We start from the raw sequence: 19,841 nt of genomic DNA on the forward strand, positions 1-19,841 counted from the left end.
TACCAAATACGAATATGGCTCGAAACTTGGTTGAAAGAAGTCAAAGAACTTAACAACTTATTAACATTCAACAAATAAATAAATAACTTACTAACAAGATGGATGAATGATGATATAAAATAAGTCACAGTAGCCCAATGATCAAACTACATATATATCATATCATATATTACGATCTCAAGCGGCTGTCAAAGCCAATCTATACTTCCTAAGATCTTGACTTTTAACAGCTAGCTAGCGTTCTTGAATACTAATCTATATATATATATATATATATATATATTTAGATAATGTGTTATTAACAAAATTGATGCTGGCAGCTGAGTATTTTACGGAGTTCATAAAGTTATAATAGAACAAGTACAGTTCAATCTAGTTTAGATCACTTCTATTCAATGAATCAATACTTGTCTGAAAGCAATAATCAAAGCCACTAGCATTTAAAAAGCCAAGCAAAGGCCTTGGCTTTTCAAACACATTGTATAAAGATTAGAGTGGAAATTAAATAGATAGGCATGAACAATATATTTCTCTGTGTTTCTTCCAGACAATGTAACATTTACATCACCAAGTAAAAGAATCTTTAAAAAACTACCACAATAATTATAAATCGGGGTCACTTTGTATTGAGCTTTGACCTGCTAAATTAGTTCCATTCATAGAAAAGAGGTTGTCTTCGACATCTTCTTCAGAAGCAACAAACTAATACCTGCAAAACAAGCTAATATATGTATCAAAAACTTTCAAAATATAGCTCAAAAGAATGAACAAAAAAGAGAGAGATGAAGAGTATAGCTCCATACATTGAAACAAAATTTGTGTTTTCTTGGAGGACGAGTATGCATAACTTTTCTAAGTCTCGCAAGCATTTCATCCTCAGTGAATATTCTTCCTGGGGAGCTCATGAACACCCTTCTTTGGATTGGAGGAGACCACAGTCCACTTTGCTCATAATCAAAGTCGAATTCAGACACATCAGAAAATTTTTGAACAAGTCGTTCAGACACAGACTTGGAAACTAGTTCAACTCTTTGTGATGATGGTGAAGATGAGATTTCTGAGATGGACATTGATAAGAATAAGCCAATGGTGCATAAGATAATGAAAAATAGAGAGCAGCTTGGTGATTGGTGTGAGAGATTGAGAAAGAGACAACATATAATTTTAGATAGAAGCTAACGTTAAGGTGGGAACTAGGATGAGGACGTGTATGGCTGTATGCAATAATAATCATGTACAGACGTGGGAAGCATTGCTGAAGATTCCTATATATTGGTGTTTCATTATCAGTTTCGAAATTCAGAGGAAGATTCATTATTTGTAGCTAAACAGTGCTTGGAACTTTGAAAAGTTTTTTAATTATTTGGACTTTGTTATATTGTGTGGGATCGATGTAACATGTGCCTAAGTTATTTTATCCATGGGAAATACTGTTTTTGTGGACATGGAGACATGTTTATTTGTGGTGTTGTGGACCCTAGTTCATGGTCATAAAGATTTATATTCCATGGTTGGTAAGCATGACCGGTATGCAGGCACGATTATTTCTGGTGCATGTGATTTATTGTTAATTTTCTATATACATGTGCCTAACTTTTCCAAGAAAATTTTTTTTTTTGAAAGGTATGTGTGTAATCAAAATGTTGAAAATTATCATTTATGTGTGTTTGTTTCTCAAAAAAAAAAAATGTTGAAAATTATCATTTACACTATAAGCTCGATTGTCACTTAGAGAGACCTTTTTAATTTGATCGCAGTAAATCATGGACCAGTCTCTGGAATACCAATAGTAACATTGGTTGGGAATAAGTTTCTATATATATATATATATATATATATATATATATATATTTTTCTGAATAACATAATTTTTAAAGAATAAAAGGTATGCAAGAGAGGACTATAAAAACGCATGTAAGTTTTCATATTTTTATTAATCAATGAAATTGTAGTCCTACTGTATATCTCTTCATCCTAACATAAATATAGAATTTGAAAGGTTAATAAAATTACGTGTTTAGGAACATTTCTATCATTAAAATAAAGGTTCTATTACTTAAAAAAAAAAGAAAAAGAAAATTAAAGTTTTGAGTGTGCTGGAGATGTCAGATGAGCTTTCGATATTAGTCATTGAACTAACGCACATGTTCTTTCAAAATAATTGAGGTCTATGAATTTCTTCGGAGTTCGAATTATCAATCCTTCATATTGCCATGTTGCTTGCAAGGCAGAGTAACATTGAATCACCATGCATTGATTAGCAGTGTAACATTGGATCATGCATTGCAAGCCCATTTCTCCAATGTTGGATTGTATAATTCTCTTACCTACACTATTTTTTAAAGCAACATATGTTAAGAGGCTTGGATTTCATTACAAGAACAAATAAAGCCTATTGAAGCAACTTCCTTTCAGACCAATCCTATTCAGAATCAGATGTGAACACAATGAGGTGGATACTCGAACATATAAGGAACAATCGAGTCACCAATTCGAAAACTAAGACCATCAGAAAGTAAAAAAAACATGTTAATTTAATATATGTTAATACAAATAAAAAGAATAACTATATCTGCACTAAACATCCATATATAATACTAGCCAACTACGCAATTTTGTCCTCCCAGTAAATCTTTAAGACAAGACACTCAAGAAACCATCACCACATAAGAACATGGTGTGTTTAATCTGATATACAATTGCCTATAAGACGTGGGTTTTTCCGCCCAAACCCGCTAAATTTTCCCCACATTGATATGGGGTTAAATTCAAAACTATGAAACTTGTATCCCTTCCTCTTGCACGCTACAAGTCAATTTACCAATGGTTCTGTGCAAAAGGAGTACCAAACAACAACTTGGCTGAACAAGCTTCAAATTTTCAAAAATCCATGCTTGGCTCAAGCAGGCAGCTTTAGCTTTGCATTGTTTTTCCAGCTGCAAAACAAAATGGTTCTTAATGATATTTATCAAAATATAAAAGTGCATGAGAGATCGTCATCAACTATGTGCCAGATTTCATTACCTAAGAAAGTAGTAGTAAAAGAAATCTGCATATAAAGCTGTCTGAACAAGACCAGAGACGCAAGCTGCAAAATTAAGAAAGAATGCTTAAATATATCTACAGGCGGCAATACTCATGACAAACAGTTGTTCTCAATGATTCTGGGCATAAGTTACCTATCCATCGACTGAAATGCGGCTCTGTGAAATAGCGGTATATCCAGTTGAGGATGTAGAGCCCACGATATGCCCTAATGATAGTATGAAAATCCAACCATAAGTTCAATCAACATGTGTCCAATAATTTTCTTGCTTATGTGAACCATGAGGCTAACCTAAAACTGTTAAATGCAAGAGACAACAAGATAAAGACCAGTATATTGACCATGTACACTCCAATGGAAAACAATAACAGGGAGAAGCAACATGTTATGCTGTTACACTAAGTGCATCTAAATCTATGTTACAGCAACTTGGGTTTGAGACTTGAGAGTTAGATTTAGGTATGAATCCAGGTTTCAAAAGTTATGTCTTCCTAGGCTTTGATAAACCCATACACTTCTCCTGCCTTTCCCAATATAAAATCATATTAATTGGAACCTAGTAAACCATCAAAATCAAGGTTAAATAAAAAGGCAGTATTATGAGTGGTTTAGTAAGTACTTAAACATATGATGGCACCCAAGTCATGGAAGAAAAAAAAAATAAAACAGAGAAGAGAAAAAGAAAAACAGGTCAGAAACAAAATCCAAACTCAGAAATATAGACTTTTGAAGTCAGCTCTCAAAAATTATGATTGTATATTACAGAGAGAGAGAGAGAGAGAATATGTTTCAAATCACTCCAAAGGGCTTCAGAAATTTTTTTTTTAATAAATAATGGGGTTAAGTATTTGTATTAATGAAGTACCTATTTCTGTTCTACAAACACAGCTAATGGCATTATACCATTTTAAGATGCAGGGGCACACACACATGTAAACATTTTATAGAATTACAGTAAAATAGCCATGGAGGACCTTTTTAAGAAGTATTCCAATCTCTTAAGCTTATTTTACCAAGAGAACATACATGAACACACACACACTAAAACAATCAAAACAAAAACACATACATTAATATAAGCACATGCATATTAATTTATATGTACCACACGCCATATTGATTGGTGAAATTCTATATCTTATCCCGCTCCATTCACAAAAGTTTTTTTTTTTTTAATGAATGAGATTTCAATTTATTGAACCAAAACAACAAGATACATGCAGCAAGCTGCGAGCTGCGAACTACAGAGCAACAACCTTAACTCAGAAAGTCAAAGTTTTTTTTTTTTTTTTTCTCCTTAATAAAATTTTTCGTTACCTATCAAAAAAGAAAGATAAAATACAGCAACTACTCGACCAGCACATCCAAAGGGATTCTCCAAATGCAGCAAAGAATTCTATTCTGAGATGAGAAATATCTTCCTTGCATCCTGCACAATTGATCTAATAATTTCCACTTCAGTTCTAACTCTCTCGTTATTGATTCTCACATTCCTCTCTCTCAAAATATGATAAACAGATGCAGCCCAAGCCAATTTGCTATTTAGAGTTTGCAGACCATCACCCTTAAGGATGGACAGCCAATTTAGCTCACAACTCCAACTCTCAACCTGCCGATCACAACATTATCAAAACTTCCCTCCATATTCTCCAGGTAACAGGCCAGTCAAAATAGATAAGATCTCTCAATTCTATCCTACTTCTACAAAAAAAAATAAAGCATATCACCCTTGTAACCCCATTAGCCATTCTCTCCCTTGTGACTAATCAATCTTTGATGGATTAACCATGACATAAAAGCATGTTTTGGAATGTGGCCAGTGTTAAGAATTATGGTGAGGTGATTAAATTCACCATTTCCTAACAACTTAAGTTTTTGGGACAATCGGTAATTTATCATAGTATCAAAGCAAGAGATCATGAGTTCAATCCCTAACTTTACTCTACCTCCTATTTAAAATGTTAAAAATCTCATGTGTTGGGTTGGGCTTGGGCCCCACTTATTATGGGGGAGTTTCGACCCACTCGTGCGGGGGAGTATTAAAATTATGGTTAAGTGATTGAATTCACCATTTTCTAATAACTTAAGCTTTTGGGACAATCGGTAATTTATCAACCAAAAAACCAGATCCTCTTCCACCACTTAAGAAAAGGGCACTTCATTAATAGCTTCCCATGTATCAGAACATATTTAGTATGAACTTTCCATTAGCAGTACACTTAACAAAAGGGCACTTCATTCTAATAGCTTTCCATGTATCCGAACATCTGAACTTTCCATTAGCAGTACAGTAGGTAACAACACCACCTGAACAATTGCACTTTTCATTCTAATGGCTTCCAATGTATCAAAACACGCTGCTTGGTTTCCCCATAGTTTATTACTTGCTAGAGTTGCTCCTATATTGCTTTGATTACCAAGTAAGATAAATAGACATACTAAGTAATCCAATATAGAAAATGCTTATTTCTCAAGTATTGGCAAAATATTATGAATGCAATCCTGGATATATTTTCCAAAGAGAGGTTTAAAATATAAACAAGAAAAATGCCACTGCGACAACTCTGTCAAGCATTTCAGAATCACGTGGCAAATGTAACTGGCACTTCTTGTCAATAATTGAACTCAACTTAAAAAGTATATGGTCTTTCATGCACAAGATGGATTTTCAAATTAGAACATTTCATTATTGATCTGGCACTGAAGTGACTCAGACAATTAATTAAAGGTGGCAACAAAATTGCTGTAGATATATGGCGTTTGTGGGTGTGAACAATAAAAATGGTTTGTTTTCCAAATACTTTTGATGAAGAATTGTAGGAAAATTGTATGACACAAGACATTTGGGAAGCAAAATTTTAAAGGGGAAATGCATTCAATAACAAAAATATTAATAATAATAGTCAAATTTAAAAGAATTAAAATCTAGCTAACCATGTGATAAAGAGAATTCTTAAGAGAAACACTGGTATGAAAAAGACACATACCCAAGAAAGAAAACATATTGGCCAGTTAAATTGTCAACGTTTCCACTTCGTTGTAGCAAAACTAACTGGGGAAGAATTGCAACTGCCTCCAAATATATTGAAAATGCCCATAAGATCTGTGATAGTTACATCAAAAGTTAGTACGAGATTGTCCTTCACCTTTATGAATTGACAATACATGAGGGAACAACTACAAAGCTAGCATGCATTAAACTAACTTTTGGTTAAACAAGTAGGATTCGCAGAATTATATTAGAGGAGAACAATATGTGAATGTGATAGGTCTTCACTCTTCAGTAAGGATTCTAATATTAACTTGCATGTGACAGGGACTGTGAATTGACCAGCCAATTAAAATAGCTATAACTGTAAAGAAATGTGTTTACATCATAATAAAATGTGATCTGTCATCCTATATTAAACCTTTTTAATGGAAGTCACAATCATTTCTTTACAATTACATCTTCTAATCAAACTTCAACAATAAACTGTATGGGATTTCAGACACGCAGAAACTCATAATATTTTTCTTTGTTTTTTTTTTCGACAAGTTCTTTTCTCTTTTTTTTTTTTCTAAAGATACACACCTACTGGGTCTTGAACCCACAATATCTCTCCTCACCCCATTCTTTATAAAGAGATGAAGTGCCATTTGAAATAGAGTTCAATAAAATGCAGACACTCATATACTATAAAGTTGTGCATATTTTGTCTTTCATGCCCAAATTTCCACCACCACATAGATATTAATTAAGTGCTAGTTAAAAGATTATCAACAATATTGCTTAAACTTAATAGGCTATCAGCACTAAGACGATAATTGGATATGATTTGCCTAAATAAAACAATGGATTGATGAAATAAATAGCATTGTCATCATATGATACACTAAGATATATTTTTATGAAAATTATTTTTAATACATGTTATGTGTATAACATCTTGACTCATAAATCATATATCTATGATTGGTAATTCCACACACACCTACTTGAAACCATGACCTCAACCTCCACTTGACTTGTTTAACAGTATGAAACATATACAGACATCTAAGACATACTATATCTGAGAAAAGAGAATTTTAAATGTATTTGAGCAAAAATATATTATATTAATATACCATATGTGATTTTAGACTAAACAGACCAAGCATAGGCTCTCTATTTGCCCCTTTTTTTAACCTGCTCTGAAAAATTGCAGAAGTGCAATGAATCAAAATTTTCAGTGTTACAACTCATATAAGTGATGTTTGGTATTATTCATCACAGAGTTGTATATAAATTATTATTTAAACATATACTGTGATAGAGAACAGCATAAGTACAATCAAGTAAACTTAAATCTAACAAAAATTTTATGAAGTATAGAGTAAAAAGGCCAAAACTCAATGAAGATCTTAGGCATGAAACTACCCCCAAAAAAAAATTCCTATAAACAAGGCATCAAAAGGGCACAGAGGACAGCTCAAGGCACCCTCACCCCGAAAGAAGATGCAAATCTTTAAAACACACACGCATGCTATGTCTTGGAATCACAGTTTCTTTGAGAATGCACCAAAAACTATAGGCAGCCAATGACAGGAAAGAAATACCATGAAAGCCTCCAAGCAGGTAGGGGGACTTCACAAAAGTTAAAGCATTAAACACTGCACACGATGACCACTTAAACCATAAACCTCATCAACCTAGGCCTATAGAATGGTAGCAAAACAGTTGAACTGGTAACAACTTTCAAGCTTCAATCTACTAAGTCCAAGTTAATAGAAAACTAGCCCCACACCATATACTGTGGTTATTTATTTTGGATGAAGGACCTCCACACCATGTACTACTCAATCAATGATGAAAAAACAGGTGTTAAATCTAACACTTCAAAAATTTCATGCACACAAGCCTTAATTTCTCCAATTTACTTGCCAAAAAAATAATTCATCCTCCTTACTACTCCAGGAAAAACCTTACTGATGTCTCAATATAATCAATAAAAGAAGTTACGGCAAATATTGCCAAAGTTAAACATGCGTACAATTTATTTTATTTTTTCACAATAATTCTTTAGAAGCACAAAAGTGAACTACTTATTGACATGGAAAGTACTACAAGAGAAATTCCAACAAGAGAAGGAAAATCCCAAGACTAAGTGACAAGTTGAAATTTTGACTGTGCAGCCCCTTTAGTAAAAGAGCTATACCCAAATCTTTTTACTTAAGCTAATTTCATCACTAATTATGTCAATTTGTTCAAAACTTAACAATCATCACAGCAAAATGTTTAGGGTGTGTTTGGATACCGCTAATTTTGTTGAAATTGAAAAATTATTGCTGAAAGTACTGTAGATAAAGGTAAAAGTTAGTTGAAATAGTACAATGGGGAGGGGGATTTCAACTCTGGATATCATAGAAATGTTTAGTACTATTAACATTGACCTTTAATTCAGTTTTCATAGACTTTTTTTTTTATATTAGATAATTACAACTGGGGAGGGGGATTTGAACTCTGGATGTAATAGAAACACCTAGAGATGCCAACTAATTGAGTTATAAGGCTCTTGACTTGATTTAGTTTTCTTAGATTTTAAAGATCAAAATTTGTTTGGCTCAATCTTGTATCTAAATTGAACAAAGCAAACTAAAGTGCAACTCCAGCATTACAGCAATTTATATCTTTCTTGACACAAGTAATACAATAAACCTCACTCCATTGGGTTAACAAACAAAAAATGGAATTAACGAATACGAGGTGTCAAAACAATACGTTGATGATGGGGGTGGGAGCGGAAAACAATTTTGAAGTAATAATTATTATGGAACCAAAACTCAAGAATCATAGAGAATATCCAGCTGCTCAACAATACAAGCACAAAACTATAAAATATACCTGAATACCATAAGCATAAAACTCAAAAAAAAAAAAAAATCCCGAAATTTGAAATAGGCATTCATCCTTATAATCACGAACATAATTAAAAACCCATTTAGTAAACAATATCCAATGACTAGTTAGCAGTGAACTACCTCTTGAAATGTAAACTTCTCATGCACAAGAAGCGCTAAAACAAGGCTTGCAGCAATAAGAAAATAATGGCGGAACGTGTCAAGCTCCTTATCATACGAACGCCTAACCACCCGGTGCCCCCTCATGCACCACACAATCGCGAGTGTGCTCGCTATGAACACGATCTTCATTATGGTGTTATAGACGGAGATAAACTCCGTGAAAATGTCCACATACCGCGCCAGGAACACCAACGCATAAAGCTCCTGAGTCTTTCGCGAAATCCCTAACAAATCATCAAAATTCCCAACCAAAATCAGCATATTACCAAGTCATTGCACTCAATCAAAACCTTAAAAATCACAATTTGCTTCAAGAAACAAATAGAAATCTTCGATTCTTACAAAGCTTTCTCCTATTCTAAGCTCAAAAAACCCTCACAGCTCACTTCAAAACCTTATTCCAACTAGAAACCAACGCAACACTGAGTTGTACCATGTGAAATACCATTTCAATTTTCATTCTCTTTACGCTAATTGCTCAGAAAGCCCAAAATTAACAAAAATTAGTAAATAACATGGCAGATCACGGAATATATCAACATTTGAGTGAGAAAAAGGAAACGAGATTACAAAAATTTGTTTGCATTTCAATTTTCTCGGGAACCAAACGGTGGGGTAAAAAGTTACCTGAGCAAGATTTGGTAGCGTAGATTTTGAGAAGAAGGACGAGAATACTGATCAAGTGCGTCATATCACCGGCGAACCTAAAGATATTCATGGTTGCTACTAGTCTTGCGGAGCTAGATTTTTGTGCCCTAGATTTCAGAGAGAAATGTTGAAGAAGGAAATGGAAAACGGAGTGAGATTCGATTTTAACAGAGTTTGTGTGCGTGTGTATGAGAGAGAGGGGGGGTTTAAACGGGATTTGGTAAAATGACGTGGCGGTCGGTAACGGGTTTGGTTTGAGGTTTTGAGTGTTGCGACCAGTGTGTCACGGAAACGGAATACGGGGTTCTTCTCTTACGTGGAAAGTGGGATTTAGCGCACCACGCGTTGGCTTTACGTTAACCGTTCAGTTTTTCAGATGGGCGGTCCTTGTATATATGGTGTCGGGTCAAACATGGGTTATACGTTTCTCAACTGCGCCTTTTTTTTCTTTTTCTTTCTTTTCCATTTTCTTTTTAGGAAAGTGACAGGTTTTCTATTATGAGCATTCGCATTGGGCAATGTAAATGTTGTATGCTGAGGAATTTTAGCGTCAAAGCAAAAAAACAATCACATCCGGTCTTGTATCTGTCTTGTATCCTAAACAAATTTAGAATTGTGTTACAGTATCATCACAAATTTGTAATTATACTGTAGCACAATTATAAAAGAAAATAATATTTTTTTATTCATTCCTCTCTCCTCTCACTCTTTGTCTCTCTCTCTCTGTCTCATTTCTAGCTTTTATTTATGTTTTGAAATATATTATTTTATTATGTAGATATATTATTTTAATGTGTTATGTTATAAAATAAAAATTTGAATGTTGGGTGTATTGTAAAATAGTATGATATAATTGATAAAGTAGTTTTTTGATATGGTAAAATAGAATATGATAGAATTTCTGGATGTGAATGCTCTTAATAGTTGGATTTTAAAGAAAGGTAAATGCTAACAAGCACTCTATTGACATAAAGCTGAGTGATTAACAAAAATTCTGACATAAAATTGGGTGAAAGGAAAAAAGCTTAGTTCCAAACCAATTTGGAACTATCTTTGCTAACCGGTTAGTCGCAATTTAAAAATAAAATTTAGTTCCTTTTCAATTTGGATAACTTCTTTATGTATATATAAGTATAAAATGTATTGTTAATTAATATTTTATAACTAATACGTGCATTAGAAATATAATATAGCAATTTTACATAGAAAATTAAATTATGTAAGGATGTAGTGTAAAGCCCGTATTTTATCCCTCTAATTTCAACATGCCATATCATCTAATCACATATTTAAGAATAAACACAACCACAATCAATCAATTTTAATACTCATATATAAATCCAACCAAATTGAGAATTTATAAAAATGTTATTAGATATATAGTGTAAAACGTGGGTTTTATCCTCATCCATACCAAATTCAGACTCTTTTGGTGCAAAAGTCCAACCAAATTGAACTATTTTTAATCTATTTATACAACTTATTTTAAATTTTTTAATTTTAAAAATAAATCTAAATAATCAATATCAGTATAAATATTATGTTTTAGATAGTTACAGTCTAATTCCGCATTTTCATGAGAGCATTCCTACTCAAGAAGTTGTAGGTTCAAGGGGTTTAAACCTTTACCCCAATTGTGAAATTCATGGTAATCAATAATCGACATCTTGCGTATGAATCGTGGTTGTTCAACATCCTAGCTTGAGTGTTAAATGATCAAGCTCAAAGATAATAATGTATTCTTAAACAAGCTCATGAATATAAGACTTAATTTAAGTTTATATAATATTATTTATCTATATATATTAATAGTCAAAACTCAGAGAAAATCCAATTAAATTTTAATTGGATTCTCAATTTTGCACCACGTTCCCATTTAATTTAGATTTGGTACCAAATGAATTATTGAAAGTAAAAATCAAAGAATCTGAATCCAATTAGATTCCAAATTGGATTTCAATTATAATCTAATTTTTCACCACATGCCCATCTAAGTTTTAAATTTTTGTGTCAAGTGAATTATTAGGTGCAAAAATCGAAGAGTCTAAAACCAATTAAATTCTAAATCATATATATATAGTTGAGTTCAAGTTATACCTGCTGTAACTCTAAGCAATGTTACACTACTCAATATTTTTTAATAATTTTGACAAATCTACCGTTAGATTACATGATTTTCATATATTCTCTATGTTTGCAAAATTTCAAGGTGGTCAAAGATTAATAGCCATGTCATCAATCAATTTTTTAAATTCAAGTTTTTGTAAATTAAAATAATGCATAAAAGATGAGTTTATGGATCAAATTGTAAATAACATCCAATTGGCATGATTGTTAAGAACATACAGAATATGTAATTCAATGGTGGAATTTTCATAATATAAATTCTATAACAAGTTATTGGGTGGTGTAACATTACTTAGAGTTACACTAGATGTAACTTGAACCCAATCCATATATATATATATATATATATATTACATATTTTAGAAATGTATGGTTTAAAAAAAGTGTAAGCTAATTTAAACATTTTATAAAACATAATGTATAATTTGACCCGTATAATTGTAATTGTTTTTAATTGTACCCATGTATATGTATGGGACTACGTAGTTTATAAACTAGTATGTATACATACTAGTTTATAAAATTCATGTATGAAATTATAGTTATATATATACACACACTTGAAATTAGATTTTGTCAATTTGTAAATAAGTTCATAACGTAAGATATTAAATTATTGTTTTCAATTTATTGATAGTATAAATAGTATATTTTGAAACATATATTGTGTGTATATCTACACATATTAATAATATCGCATTAGTGAATCTATTTTTATCAGCTCATACGTGAAAAGAATTCAACCTAATTAACTCACATAATATAGTTTCAAATTTTCAACTCTAAATTAGTTAATATTTGAATACATATATATTAGCATAGATTTATTAGGTAGCTTTATGAACAAACTTGAATTTGTTCAATAATGAAAGAAACCAAGCATATAATCTAACCTAGTGATGAGCTTAGCTGGGCTTGTATTTGAAGAATTTTGGAAAGAAACAGTAAGAATTGCACTTGAAGTTGCTAGAGGGATTATCTATTTGCATCATGAAGAGTGTGAAGTTCATATCATCCATTGTAATATAAGGGTTCGTTTAGTATGTGTGTTTAAATAATTATTTTCAATTTTTTTGGAAATACGTGTAAGTGAAAAAGTGTATAAAAATACGTATAGTATTGTTTAAAAATTGAAAACATGTATTTAAGTTTATGTACCAAACGGGCCCTAAAGCCCCAAAACAACCTCTATAGAATTTTTAGTTATCTTTCAAATGACACCAATTTCAACTCATTCAGAATTTTGAGCAAAAAGTTATGGCCAAAATACTTACAAGTGTTCAGCTTTGGAATTCATATATTTGCTCTTGATTCTCCCTCCAATTTCAACTTCATTTTAGATTTGAATTCAAATTTGATCTAATTCATATCCAAAAGTTTTACTCTCTTTAGAGCCTTCAAACCCCTCTATAAATAGAGACAGGCACCCCCATCCAAAGCACCACATCCCCAATCTAACTTCTTAGAGGGATTAGAAGTGTTTACTCACCCAAATCTTCCTTAGATTCAAAGTGTGATTAAGCAACCTTCTATTTCTTTTTTGGGATTCTAGAATAGCTCCTTTAGGGATCAAAATTAAGGAAGCAACAAGCTAGGGTTTGAATGTGTGATCATCTTCTTAGTTGATCAACGTTTCCAATCACTCTCTTGCCTCACCCTTGGTTTCTAAAGGAACCCCCCTCTTGTTTGTATAATTATATACAAGTAATTATTGTTTATATTATTTTTGTTGTTAAAACGCTTGTTTGTTTACTCATGTTTTGATATTTTAACTGTGTTAGTAGAATCAAATATGCTAGAACTCTTCATGTTCATATACTTCTTAGATGTTTGATTCTAATTCACTATTGATCATATGTTGGATTTCTTTTTCCCTTTATATTCTACATGTCAATATGTTCATGCAATGATTAATTTCCATTTGTTAATCATGCAAGATCTTAACATATTGATAAAATCATGTGAAATTATGTTTGTTCATAAAATGTCATGCTTGTAATCATGTTTTTATCTTGTTAGATCTTTGATTCATGATAAATCTTTGTCAAAACATGTTTTTCCTTTCAAATGTATTTCTATGTATATATGCATGCTAATTGCTGTTCATCTTGTCACTCTTGTAAAAACAAAAACATAATAACTTACAGGGAAAGAGGCAATGAATAATGAGAATAGAATGTGACCATAGGCACAGAGCCTCTGGAAAATATTATTTATGTATATATTTTAATATTTTTGGATTTTTTCTATAGGTGCAACGTAAACTGAAGGATTTTTGGGTAACTGAAGGGTCGATGATATATATTTAGAAAATAAATAAAAAGAAAGAGAGACTATTGTGATTTGGTTTGGGTGGGAAATAATTGGGTAGTACCTCCCAGACATGTATTTATCTAAATAATTGGTTTAGATAAATTTTGAATACATGTATTTATCTAAAATCTTCTATATTTTGGCAAAATTAAATAAATTAATCATGCTTAAATTTATATTACTCGGCTCATTTATAATCATACCAAAAAGATAAAGAACTAAGAGTTCTATGAAGGTCCAAAACATAAACTCTAATGGGGGAGATCAAATCTGGCTTGAGGATGGCTTCTATGATGCTTGGCTACCTCCTTCAAGTATCACAGAATTTTAGATCAGACTTTCACCAAATGATAGGCATGAAGACATGCTTTGCTAGTGTCGTTTTACCACAAGATGAATACAATAAAATTTCATTTTATGATGCTTAGTTTCTTTTTTCTTTTTTTCTTTTTTAAATCAATTAAGTTTTGATGAATTTGCAAAATGTCTATCATTTTCATTCCAAAATCCAAATCAATTTCAAAATCATTCAAAGAGTTTTAATTCAATTTTAGTAAGTTATATAATATACTAGAGTTACCATTTTCTAGTCAAGAGCCTGTAACTCAATTGGCTGGTATCTTCTTGTATTTCCAATAGATACATTTAAAGTTTAAATCCTTTCACCTCCAATTATTGAATTATAAAAAAAAATATATATATATATATATATACCACTTAGTAATTAAATTTTACAGATTTAATCTACACATAATGTGTGTTAAATTAATACTCAATAATAATATTTCATTATAGAATTTTTTTGAAATGATAACCTTTTAAAATGTATAAAGAATTATTTTGAAAAAAAAAATAGAATCACGTAAAGAATCTAATTTAAATGACTTTTACATGACTCTTGTTATTCCACAAACAAGTTGGACAATAATTAAATTAGAGAGAAAAAACAATGCAAAAAATTATAGTACAAATATATACTGTAATAGTTTTGTTCTAAGAAACTTCTCAAGTGTAGATTGTTGTTTGTTTCAACTTTCAATAGAAAACTTTATGTGAAAATAGTTTTTCGTATTTTCTTATATTTGGTAATATTATAAAAAAATAAATTAAAGGAAAATTATCTTTTAACTTCCCTTATTTGACTTGTTGTAAGTTAGAGTTGTTTTCCACTAAAGTTTTCTAGAAAACAATTATATCTCACACGAAACTAAATAAGAAAAGTCAATAAATACCTTTTTAACTCCTTTTAAGCTCATTACCACACATAGGAAAATGATATACTTTTCTAGAAAATGTTTTTTTAAAAATGATTAATTTTTTAGAAAGTGTTAATGTTGAAACAAATAGAGTGTAACTCTCAACCAACATATTTCTTTCAACTCTACCAATATTTAATAAAAAAAATTAATGTTCATAGCAAAATTAAAAGTGAAATATAGCGTCATAATGCTTATATTAAGAGTAAAATTTTTATCTTGTATCCAACAACAAAAAGCACTCAAAACCAAAATGTTAGACATGTCTAATTGGTGTGAGACAGAGTCATTTTCAACTAAATTTTCGAAAAAACAACTATATATTACGCGAAGCTAAATAAGAAAAACCAATAAATACTTTTTCAATTCATTTTAAGATTACTACAAAATATAAGAAAATGAGATAATTTCTAGAAAATGTATTTTTTAGAAAATAATTAATTTTTTAGAAAAATGTTAATGTCAAAACAGAGCATAACTCTCAACTAACATTTTTTTTTTTTCAATTCTACCAATATTTAATAAAAAAATAAAAAAAATTTGATGGTTGCATAAAAAAAAATTAAAGTGCAATCTAGTGCCGCGATGCTTATCAAAAAACAAAGCCGGCAAAAACAAAATGCTATACATGTTTAATTGAAAACTAGTTGCTTAACAACTTATTGCAAATATAAATATTGATATCTATTATTATACAAAATGAAGTGTTGGAATTTTTTTTTTTTTAATTTTTTTGTAAAATTTCGTTCATATACTTTTGTGGGGCCTGAAATTTGGAATCCCGGCCCACTTCACATTAAGGGCCCAAAACCCAAGCCGAGGAGCCCTACTGCCGATGATGTATGATGAGAGCCCCTTAATGGTCCAAGAATGTGGCCGAGGATGATCTCACGCTCAACACCTCACAAAACGCTTGAAGAAAAGGACAAACTCAGTGCAAGAGCAGTACAAGCGAGAAAGCTGCCAACACCATAACGTGGAGCCCAGCACCTGGCAAGCCCATACTCCATACCATGCTATCCAGTTTTTCCCAACCACTCTGACGTAAGTATTGATAGGACGAGTAACTGCCCAAAAAAGGAGAAACTGACACGTAGATGAAGAACGGGAATGAAATACCAGTATAAAAGGAAATGGAGGAAAAAAGGAGGAAGGAGGGTGAGAATGTAATGCTCCTCGGACTAATTCCGAGGAGCCAAACCTTCCAAACCACGTCGATGTAAGGCTTAGCTACACAGTCCAAACCTACCTTTATATGAGTTCTCATGAAACCAGGATCAGACCCCTGCCCAGTGCCCAAAGGCAGGCCTTTCCAAACCCACTCTCTATAAATCGTATTGTTCGAGCCCTTTACATATGAGCCCAATGTTATCCTTGGGTCGTTAAAAATCGTGTCCCTACAATTGGCGCTGTCTGTGGGAAGGCTTGCGCGTTGGCGCAGGTGGCGGTGGAGTCAAGTCTCTATCAGGCAGAGGCCCGCGAAGTTTCCTCCGTCTCCGACGACATGCAGTTGTTGCTTCGACATAAACTTCTGCTAGGGGCTACGCCTTGCAGTGCCAATGGCGCGGGTAGCTCTAGGGGCTTCCGGCCTCAAGCCAACTATCCCCGCCCTGGTCTAGGGGCTGACCTTCGAAAAATAAATAAATACAGAGTTCGAAAAATAAATAAATACAGAGAAAAAACTACTTAATAGAAAAGAAAAATTACAAGTTTTGGACAGAACCAAGGCCTTGTATGGTCCTCGGACTCAAGCCTATGGGGAAACCAAGTACTCAAAAGAAAAATTACAAGTTTTGGACAGAACCAAAGCCTTGTATGGTCCTCGGACTCAAGCCTATGGGGAAACCAAGTACTCAAAAGAAAAATTACAAGTTTTGGACAGAACCAAGGCCTTGTATGGTCCTCGGACTCAAGCCTATGGGGAAACCAAGTACTCAAAAGAAAAATTACAAGTTTTGGACAGAACCAAGACCTTGTATGGTCCTCGGACTCAAGCCTATGGGGAAACCAAGTACTCAAAAGAAAAATTACAAGTTTTCCTTGTATGGTCCTCGGACTCAAGCCTATGGACAAAACCAAGGCCTTGTATGGTCCAAGTTTTCAAGGCCTTGTACTCAAGCCTATGGGGAAACCAAGTACTCAAAAGAAAAATTATAAGTTTTGGACAGAACCAAGGCCTTGTATGGTCCTCGGACTCAAGCCTATGGGGAAACCAAGTACTCAAAAGAAAAATTATAAGTTTTGGACAGAACCAAGGCCTTGTACGGTCCTCGGACTCAAGCCTATGGGGAAACCAAGTACTTAACAGACGAATTATTTGAAGTTTGTCGTTCTCGGACGGTCGCCTCGCATGCATTACGAAGCGCTCAGTCATTATCTCGGTTAGTTTTATGAGTTTAATCTACTGGGAATTATCATTATTATGCTTGGTAATGTCGGTATATTAGAATTAGTAGGGTTCTGTTTCAAGGTTTCCTGCTCTAAGTACCATCAAAGGAAAGCACACATGTAGCACACCCATGCACAAAATAATTGTTGCAGAAAGGAAAGATATTTAAAAAGAAATAAATTCATCTTTTATTAAGACAAAGAAACAGTACAGCGTACATTGAAAGAGCTCAAATAAGCTCATACTGAAACTAACTACACAAAACAAAAGAAAAAATACAAGGGAATTAAGAAAAAGCCGAAGGATAGGTGCAGGGGAGAGACGTGCTACCGCTTCAAAATTTAGTCTAAGGGAGCCATTCCTCAATACTTTTACATGCCTATAACTCAGGCAGCAAAAGAGTCCGACTTCGGGTCGGCACCGTTGAAGAAAAGGGGCCGGGAGTCCAACTCGAGGCTAGCGCTGCTGAAGAAAAGGTGCAGGGAACCGGAAGTTGATGAGCCTCCACGGAACCATGCCTGCGAAAAAGCAGACGGCGCTGATAGTGGAAAACCTTTCTTCTGACACACCGAAAGTTTGATGTGACCAGAACCTATTTCGGATTTTGACTGAAAGAGGTGGGGGTACCATCCCCACCTTATCCAAGCGGGAGGTTACCTTAAATCTGTGCCTTCCCTGCCCAGACCACACCACCTTAAGTCTTAGAAGGGACCGGTGCCTCTGTGGCGGGTGAAGTTCCTCCACCTCCACCCAAGTCTCAGACATACTGCACTAAGGGAAGACAACACTGGATGTGGGAACTGGTTATGGATAAAGGGTTATGATTTTGAAGAGAGCAGTAGGGTTTATATGCCAGGAGAATAACCACCTATCCTACTTATATAAAGGGTAGGATGGTGTCATTTAATTTGAGCAGATTCCCAAGAAACGCTGCAGACAAGGCAGCTCTGGCACAATTTCCAATATTATCCGCCACCACAAGATTTAAAGGTCCTCGTGAAGGCGCGCCTCGAATACTGAAACATCAAAGGACATTGCGCTGGTGAAGAATAAAGTAATGCCTCTTAATTCGGCACATCTCCCATGCAAATGGAAGAACACAAACAGCAGTAAGGTACAGAACTGGAACAAACTGCGAGGTGGGCCCAACATCACCAAAACCCTCCTCCCCAACTGAAAAGTCGGGAAGCAGGATTTTGAGGGGCTATTGTGGGGCCTGAAATTTGGAATCCCGGCCCACTTCACATTAAGGGCCCAAAGCCCAAGCCGAGGAGCCCTACTGTCGAGGATGTATGATGAGAGCCCCTTAATGGCCCAAGAATGTGGCCGAGGACGATCTCACACTCAACACCTCACAAAACGCTTGAAGAAAAGGACAAACTCAGTGCAAGAGCAGTACAAGCGAGAAAGCTGCCAACACCATAACGTGGAGCCTAGCGCCTGGCAAGCCCATACTCCATACCATGCTATCCAGTTTTTCCCAACCACTCTGACGTAAGTATTGATAGGATGAGTAACTGCCCCAAAAAAGGAGAAACTGACATGTAGATGAAGAACGGGAAGGAAATACCAATATAAAAGGAAAGGGATGAAAAAAGGAGGAAGGAGGGTGAGAATGTAATGCTCCTCGGACTAATTCCGAGGAGCCAAACCTTCCAAACCACGTCAATGTAAGGCTCAGCTACACAGTCCAAACCTACCTTTATATGAGTTCTCATGAAACCAAGACTAGACCCCTGCCCAGTGCCCAAAGGCAGGCATTTCCAAACCCATTCTTTACAAATCGTATTGTTCGGGCCCTTTACATATGAGCTCAATGTTATCCTTGGGTCGTTAAAAATCGTGTCGCTACAACTTTTTCCATGGTTCTTTAAGATTTTATTTATGCTCTTAAAGAGAGATATACTGGAAGTAAATTTCTCCTAAGAGATAGAGTACCATTAAAAAAATTCCGAAGTTTGTAAATTAAAATGATTTACATAGTGTTGGCACCTTTCCATACACAAAGGGCTTGGAG

At 33.6% G+C, this 19,841-nt stretch overlaps 1 protein-coding gene and 1 long non-coding RNA gene across 2 annotated transcripts; both read right to left on the reverse strand.

The window, feature by feature from the left end:
* Positions 1-361: 361 nt before the first annotated feature.
* LOC115992340 lies at positions 362-1,502 on the reverse strand. The gene is made up of 2 exons (XR_004092481.1): positions 804-1,502; positions 362-709 (listed from the first exon to the last, which is right to left on the reverse strand). It is a non-coding gene; the product is annotated as an uncharacterized LOC115992340 (long non-coding RNA).
* A 967-nt stretch (positions 1,503-2,469) lies between these two features.
* LOC115992138 (ER lumen protein-retaining receptor A) lies at positions 2,470-10,099 on the reverse strand. Its single transcript, XM_031116212.1, has 6 exons — positions 9,719-10,099; positions 9,050-9,315; positions 6,034-6,149; positions 3,180-3,253; positions 3,025-3,088; positions 2,470-2,936 (listed from the first exon to the last, which is right to left on the reverse strand). Exons 1-6 carry the CDS (start codon positions 9,807-9,809, stop codon positions 2,900-2,902), a joined length of 648 nt encoding a protein of 215 aa, XP_030972072.1. The 5' UTR covers positions 9,810-10,099; the 3' UTR covers positions 2,470-2,899.
* Between the last annotated feature and the right edge of the window lie 9,742 nt (positions 10,100-19,841).

This window comes from Quercus lobata, chromosome 5, assembly GCF_001633185.2.
Source record: "Quercus lobata isolate SW786 chromosome 5, ValleyOak3.0 Primary Assembly, whole genome shotgun sequence".
NCBI lineage: Eukaryota > Viridiplantae > Streptophyta > Magnoliopsida > Fagales > Fagaceae > Quercus > Quercus lobata.